The 7,578-nt window shown below is 42.3% G+C and overlaps 1 protein-coding gene across 3 annotated transcripts in view; it reads left to right on the top strand.

Moving 5' to 3' along the window:
• Positions 1–7,578, top strand: part of emsy (EMSY transcriptional repressor, BRCA2 interacting) — an 18,803-nt gene that overhangs the window by 4,728 nt on the left and 6,497 nt on the right. For 2 of the 3 annotated variants that reach the window (XM_014004020.1, XM_014004022.1), the window contains exons 7-16: positions 149–408; positions 477–702; positions 1,298–1,516; positions 1,635–1,784; positions 1,851–2,024; positions 2,108–2,244; positions 2,345–2,518; positions 5,145–5,355; positions 5,495–5,662; positions 7,246–7,398. In XM_014004020.1, coding sequence (XP_013859474.1) covers positions 149–408; positions 477–702; positions 1,298–1,516; positions 1,635–1,784; positions 1,851–2,024; positions 2,108–2,244; positions 2,345–2,518; positions 5,145–5,355; positions 5,495–5,662; positions 7,246–7,398 — 1,872 coding nt within the window. Of the gene's footprint in view, positions 1–148; positions 413–476; positions 703–1,297; positions 1,517–1,634; positions 1,785–1,850; positions 2,025–2,107; positions 2,245–2,344; positions 2,519–5,144; positions 5,356–5,494; positions 5,663–7,245; positions 7,399–7,578 lie in introns of all 3 variants that reach the window. The other variant, XM_014004021.1, reaches the window with a different exon arrangement.

The raw sequence follows: 7,578 nt of genomic DNA, 5'->3' as shown, positions 1-7,578 counted from the left end.
TATTATTATTATTATTATTATCATCATTATTATTATATGTCAAAACAAGAATCTGTTGATGGAAAAACATTAAAAATTTCAGTTTATTCTCCACATTTTGCATCAATTGTCCCAATCAAACTTGCTTATTTAACTTTCGTCCTCGCAGGCGTCAGCTGTTCCGACGACGACGAAAAGCCTCGCAAACGAAGACGCACCAACTCGTCCAGCTCGTCTCCGGTGATGCTGAAGGAAGTGCCCAAGGTGTCCCCGTCAGTGTCCAAGAACATCACGGTGCCGGTGAGCGGCAGCCCCAAGATGAGCAACATCATGCAGAGCATCGCCAACTCCCTGCCCCCTCACCTGTCCCCTGTCAAGATCACCTTCACCAAACCCGCCATCCAGACCACCAGCGCCGCCACGCAGAAGGTGAGCGCGTTTCCCTTCGTGCTTCTCGTCTAAAAACGCCAGTTTTAAAAGTCTCRTGTTCCGTCCAGGTGATCATTGTGACGACCTCTCCCAGCTCCGGCTTCGTGCCCAACATCCTGTCCAAGTCTCACTCGCACAACAATGCCGCCGCCAAGCTGGGCTCCACCTCCATCCTGACCATGCCCACCCAGAAACAGACGATGGTCTTCCCAGCCAGCTCCTCCTCCAACACCATCGCTGTGACCACGGTGGTCTCCTCCACGCCGTCGGTGGTCATGTCGACCGTGGCGTCGTGTAGGTCCCTCACAGAAAACGTTTTATTATTTTAGAGAAAAAAAGTTACTTCAATAAACAAGAAAACAGTTAATTAATATTAATTTGAAATGAGTTTTATGAACAAATCTGATCTCTCAGCAGCAAGGTTAAAATTTCATTTAGTTTTAGTAAGTTTTGTAAAAAGATTAGTTAGTTAATCATTTTTTCATTTTATTACAGTTTTTATTTATTTGTTTTATTTATTTATTATTTACATAAAATGTTTTCAATTTCAGTTTCCGTCATTTAGTTAGTTTTAGTTAACTATAATAACCCTGCTCAGCAGTCGACTCCCACCTTTGGACTTAAAGTAAATGTTTAAATCTAGACACAAATCTKTTATTTTACGCCTCCGTTTATCAATAATGTACAACATGTTGGATTTATGATCATGTGTGTTTAAATACAAAACTTTCAAATAACAAAATGTATTTGAAGTCTTAATCAAAAATTTCAGGAAATAGGACCAAACAGTTGCTTTCAAACACATCAATCTGAATTAAAAGTTTCTGTTTTCTGTGGTTTGGCCCCTCTGATCACATCATCATCATCATCCTCATCGTCTCTATTTCAGGTGCTGCTTCTGCCGGAGTGAAGGTGGCGTCGGCCAGACTGCCCTCACCAAAGACCCTGGTGGGCTCCCCCACTCAGATCTTGGCTCAGTTCCCCAAACAGCAGTCCCCCAAACACCTGCAGCAGGGGTCATCTTTAGGAGCCCCCAGCATGACTCAGAGCCAGACCAGCACCAACCCTCCAGGAGCCAAACCCACCATCCAGATCAAGCAGGAGTCTGGTGAGGATCACCAGCTTCACTTCCTGTTTGATTAAAAGTTCTAAATACCAAACAGCAGCTGTTTTATTTGATGCGTGGCTTTAAAATAAACTCTAAATGAATTATTTTCTTCATTCAGGAGTGAAGATAATCACTCAGCAGGTGCAGCCCAGTAAAATCCTGCCCAAACCCTCCTCTGTGGCTCTATCCAGCAGCAGCTCTTCGCCCATCATGGTGGTCAGCAGCAACGGCACCATCATGACCACCAAGCTGGTCACTCAGCCGACAGGTGAGGACCTGAACTTTCCTGTCTTTTCTTTTAGGATCCATTTCTAAACTCTCTCTGTGCGCGAAGCCACCCAGGCCACGTACACCAGACCCACGGTTAGCCCCAACATCGSCACCAGGATCTCGGCCTCCAGCGGCGGCACCACCTACGTCAAAACCACCAGTGGCAGCATCATTACGGTGGTCCCCAAGTCTCTGGCCTCCCTCGGCGGGAAGATCATCAGCGGCAACATCGGCTCCGGTGAGTCTGTGCTGCCCCCTCGCTCGGTGGCGCCTCTGTCGCCCGAGTGACCMGAGTTTTTTTTAAAAAGTCTTCTGTCGCAGGGACAACCACAAAGATCACCACCATCCCCATGACGTCCAAACCCAACGTCATCGTGGTGCAGAAAACAACCGGCAAAGGAGCCACCATCCAGGGCCTGCCGGGGAAGAACGTGGTCACGACGTTATTAAACGCCGGGGTGAGTCGGACATCCTGACAAACGTTTAGTGTGGATGTTGTTATCTAAAGGAGGTGACATAATCCTGTGTGTGTCTGTATATGTGTGTGTGTGTCAACAGGGTGAGAAGAGCCTGCAGGCGGTCCAGGGGACCAAACCGGCCATCATCACCACCACCAGACCCATCACCAAAATGATCGTCACGCAGCCCAAAGGCCTGAGCTGCGGCTCCCAGTCCACCGCCACCAAAATCATCCCGACCAAGATCGTCTACGGCCAGCAGGGCAAAACACAGGTGAGACCCGTTCAGGTACTGCGGCAGCTGAATTCTAACGAAACACWGGGTCATCTGACCGTTTAAACACAGAGGAACAAGTTTTAAATGTGAAACRGCTGTTTTTCTATGGAAGACAACTGTTTTTTTTTATAGTCACTTCTATCACGATGTCTGCATTAAACGTTTCCCTGAGAAGTGAGAGTTAGTGATAAACTTAACGAGAAAAAAACCCRTTCTATAAACGGACTAATGTATAACAGAGCTTCAGCTCTCAGCTTTTCTCTTCCTCCATTTTACTTCCTGAAATCGGGGAGAGGAATGAGTCCAACAAATCGTCTGCTTCCTGTYGCTCCAAACTGCAAAAATAAAACAATGAAATCACCACCGAATTCAAGCTGGTGAAAATGGTTCTTGTGGTGGACCTTATGTAAATGAAGCATCTGTTTCACTTCAGCTTGTTATTATTCATTTAACGTTTATTCCCTTGAAACTAACAGGTGAGGGTGTCTGGTAAATAGTTTTAGAAACTCCTCGATGGTGATCGGGGAAAATAATGGTGTTTTCTTTTTTCTTTCTTTGCATTTTCCCATATTTAAAAACCCCCAATTAAGAAAATTACCATCTATGTTTATATCTACAAGAGAAGCATTTTGTTTTTTTGAGCAGTTAGACGTTCATCTTTTAAACATTTTAATCCAGGTTAAATAGTCAGAAAACTGGTTTAATTGGCCTAAAAAAGAGAAATTCCTTCGTTTATTTAAGACTGCAAACTTTTATTTTGAAATTTTGATGAACAAAATGAGCAAAAGGCTAAAAGCTAATTTAGGGATGGGCTGATTGAAGTTTAATGTTGAGTAAAATTAAATTAAATGTTAAAATAAACTCTAAATAAAATGGGTTTTTTTGTTCATTCAGGAGATTGTGTGCAATCTATCCTTAAATCATCCATGTCAACTCATGTTAAACTGAAAATTTGGTGATTTTAACACACCCTAGTATCATAATCAGACATTAGGTGTTCAGGGGGAGATTTTAAAACACTCCTTTGAACAGATTCTGTAGAATCACTGTTGTAGGATTTGAAACTTTACCAGAAGACAAAAAATAAACGGCAGCTCTATGTGATGGTTTTACTAAATCCCCTAAATTTCCTCAAATATGTTTGATTTTTGTGTGTGTTTTCTCTATATATAAGTTAAAGATGCATGCGTCTGATCTTTCCTCCAGTCTAAATTTAATTCAGTTCTCAGTCATCGGGGGAAATGATGTTTAAATACAGTAGAAACAGTTTTAGACGCCCACGCAGACRTTTCAGTGGAAGCTTCAAAGTCTCYGAACAACAGCACATTTAGTAATTGTTCTGTCTGCAGCAAAAATCTAAAATAATCTGTGACAAAATCGGCTCCAGTTGATCAGTGTTTGCTTCCTGTCCATGACTTTACACTTCACAAGGAGATGACGTACAACCGGTGACGTCTAGAGGTGACATTTACACATCAGGTTTAAAGGAATTCAGTTTTTATATCGCAGAGTTTCTCTCAGGGAAGGGTGCAAAAATATTCACGTGTTAGAAAATGTGAAAGTTACCTAAGGAAGCCAGGCGATTGTGTCAAATCTTTTGCCACRTCTCCTGACTGACGTGTTGGTGACAGAGGGAAGAAACAACTTCCTTTTAACAGGAAGAAACCTCCAGCAGAACTAGAACTGGGTTCAGGCTGGGCAGTTTCAGCGTACGCACGATTTCATACGTCTGAATTTATTTGTCTGTACACAGTTTTGTTCATTTGTCCRTACGCCACGTTTCAGTAAGAAACCCACACAAGTCTTTGTATTTGAGACCTCAGATGTGGTTTCTGTAGGAAAAAAGATGAAGAAAAGCACATTGATGATGGGAATAATTAGAAATACAAACATGGAGCGTAGAACAGGTAAAGAGCAGCTGTAGCAGCAGAACTAAGGGATACCCTAATAAACCCAAACCAACCCTAACTGTAGGATTTATCAAAAAGTCTTGTCTTAAAAATATCATAAAGGAAAGACCTAAAAGTCRTAGAGTGTCAGCCTCACAGACAGAAACTGGAAGTTAAACCCTGAGAACTGAAATCTCTGCCTCCCRTTTTAGAAACTCTAGGATCCACAAGTAAACCTGCTGTCTGAGAAAGAAGTGCTCTGTTGSGAAAATATGGAACAATAGGATTTTTACATATAAGATGGATGGTGAAATATTAAGAAAATGTATCATTTTCAGAACTGAAGTCTCTGCCTCCCATTTTAGAAACTCTAGGAACCACAAGTAAACCTGCAGTCTGAGAGCAAAGTGCTCCAAAACGCTACACAGCTAAAGAACAGTCAGATTATTTGAGTTGCTACTGAGTTCTGATGGCAAAGCAAGTACAAAGGAGCAAATTTGAACAGATTTGGTTTAAAACTATTAAACGTTTTGTTATAAAAAAAACACGATCAAACTACTTTATTATTTAACTGAGGCTGTTCAGTAACCCATCTTCTACGTAGGAAATGACTGGGGTTACTTTAAAGTAAAATACTTCCAGATTAAAATCTAAAGTTTTTAAAAAGGTAAAAGATTYGGAACAGGACCCCGGTTGTCGATGATCAAGTTCCCCTTTTCTGCTTCTCCATCCAGGTTCTCATCAAACCCAAACCAGTTTTCCAGACGGCGATGGTAAGCGAACAGACCCGGCAGCTCGTCACAGAGACCCTGCAGCAGGTGACCCGCTCCGCAGAGGTCAGCCAGGGTCAGACCTTGGGCCCGGACGGATCCAGGAAGGATGAGACCGGCAGCCTGATGGAGGCCTGCAGCCTAACAGGCGAGGCCTCCCAGAGCAGCACTCAGGGTACAGTTTTCTCTAAAAGTCCTGTTTTTATCTCTTCTTTTGTGTGTAAATGTTTTCCTGTTAAATCAAAACTTCAGACTATTTTTAAGAAATATTTGGGAGTTAATTTCTTCCTGTCCTGGTGTTTTTCTGTCCTCAGAGGTGCCGACTGTAGTGCACGTGCTGTCCTCCAGAGAGCAGGATTGGACAGAACAGGAAGTGGCCGTGGAGTCCAGCCCCACCATAATTTATCAGGAGGTGTCTGGAGGGGAATCCCAGTCTGCCACTTCCACCATCAAAGCTCTGGTGGAGCTGCAGCAGACTTCAGGTGAGGCGACGAGTCACTGAAACCCTGCAGGTGTTTTCATGAGGGCTGATTGTTTACATGTACACAACAACTCTGAGCTTTACGCTGCTCTTTAAATATAAATAATCCTGCTCCATGCCRGATGTTAATGAGATCCAAACCAGTGGAACAGGGTATTTTTTTTWAAATTGGTGCACAAAAAAAAAAACTTCCACATTTTAGGGAGGAAATGTTTTTCACACCTACTTGGAGTTATACAYGTGTACATAGTTTACAACTATTAGAGATCTTTGTCTAATAAAAAAAAAGAAAAATCCCCCGGGGAAAAAAGGGGTAGATTCTTGTTTCAACATGATTGTTCAACACGTCCACCTCTGATCACAAATAATCCCTGCTGTTGCTGTAATCAGCCGCTCTAACTGTAAACAGGATCAGCTGTTAAAGGGGTATGTTTAGTTCCACAGACACGGGCGAAAACACGACCGCTCGCCACCAAAATACGAGCGACCACGACGAACACCAGAGTCTCGTTTTGTGTAGAACTCCTTTGTCCAGTAACTGAACACAACGTGGTGAAAAACTGTTAAAAAATAACCCTCAGAGGTTCATAGTACAGACCCACGTGGGCTTGTTTACATCTTTGTTTACTTGATTTTTCTCTCCTAGCAATCAGTTTAAAAAAAAAAACAAAACATGAAACAAACCTGATGATCTGCTTCGTGTGTTTGGCTCATTATGAGCTCAGCAGGGATTCTTTACATACCTGTTTACCTCCAAGTTAAAAAGGAAAACAAACAATTTTTTTAAATTAGGTTCTATACTTATGAACAATCAACATCTTACCTGTTGCAGATAGACCTTTGAAGGACCTCAGTTTGCAGAAACTGATTGTTTCTGACTGGATTAACAAACTAATCAATAAGTCTGAGCAGGTCAGTTTTTGGTTTGGGGGCTATTTTGATGGAAAAATAATAATAATCCTGCTTGAAGTGCCCTGAAATGCTACAGCTAACTGCTGCTGTTGCCAGTCACACTTTAAAACAAGAGCCTAGAGTTTTATATACACTAGAGTTACACTAAGTTGCATTTTCTGCACAAATTATAGTGCGAATGCTAAAAAGTAGTTAAAGACTGGCTACAAATAATTAATTACTGTCTGAAAAGCTTTAAAAAATAAGTTATGTTTAAAAGAAATACATAAAGAATTACAATAAAGAGTCATATCACCCAGATCCAGAGTGAGATTTTTTATAAAAATGACAAAACTGAAAAGTGTGCAGAAGCAGATAGATTGCAAAAAACATTCGGAAAAACAAAGAAAGTAGCTAAATGTCTAAATTGACAGCAGTATAAGGGTTAAAAAACAGCACCTAAATATATTTTCTGGCAGCATCAATGCACAGACTAGCCGTTAGCTCATCAATCTGGTCAGAGTTTAACTATTTCTCCAAACAGAGGTTGTTTAAAAAGCCATCTACAACAGGTAAGATATTGATTTTTCGCAACCCAAAACCCCACTTCTAAAAAAATCTGGATTTTTCACTTTAAAAGTCCAGAAAACTGTCAAGAGATCTTATTTTTCAAAACGTTTTTCCACYGAACAGTGAAGGAGAAGTCAGAGCCCAAACCCAAGCAGCACACCATCGACCTGAGTCAGATGGCGGTCCCCATCCAGCTCCCACCGGAGAAGCCCGGTCCCCAGTCACCCAGACCGTCGACCTCRGAGGCCGAGCCCAGCGCCGAACCGGTCGCAGCAGGTACCGCTAAAAATAACCTTTACGCCGCCCACTTCCTGTTTTGGCATGGTCGCCAACATTTTCAGTAGAAAGAGGCGAGTTTCAGACGAAACCTCAGATTGGCATGCAGTGGAGTCCGCTTCTCTTTGTGTGTGTGTGTGTGTGTGTGTGTGTGTGTGTGTGTGTGTGTGTGTGTGTGTG

The sequence above is a fragment of the Austrofundulus limnaeus genome, unplaced genomic scaffold (assembly GCF_001266775.1).
Source record: "Austrofundulus limnaeus strain Quisiro unplaced genomic scaffold, Austrofundulus_limnaeus-1.0 Scaffold21, whole genome shotgun sequence".
In the NCBI taxonomy this organism is placed as follows: domain Eukaryota; kingdom Metazoa; phylum Chordata; class Actinopteri; order Cyprinodontiformes; family Rivulidae; genus Austrofundulus; species Austrofundulus limnaeus.
The sequence above is the reverse complement of the archived record's forward strand: the minus strand, read 5'-3'. Positions and strand labels throughout refer to the sequence as shown.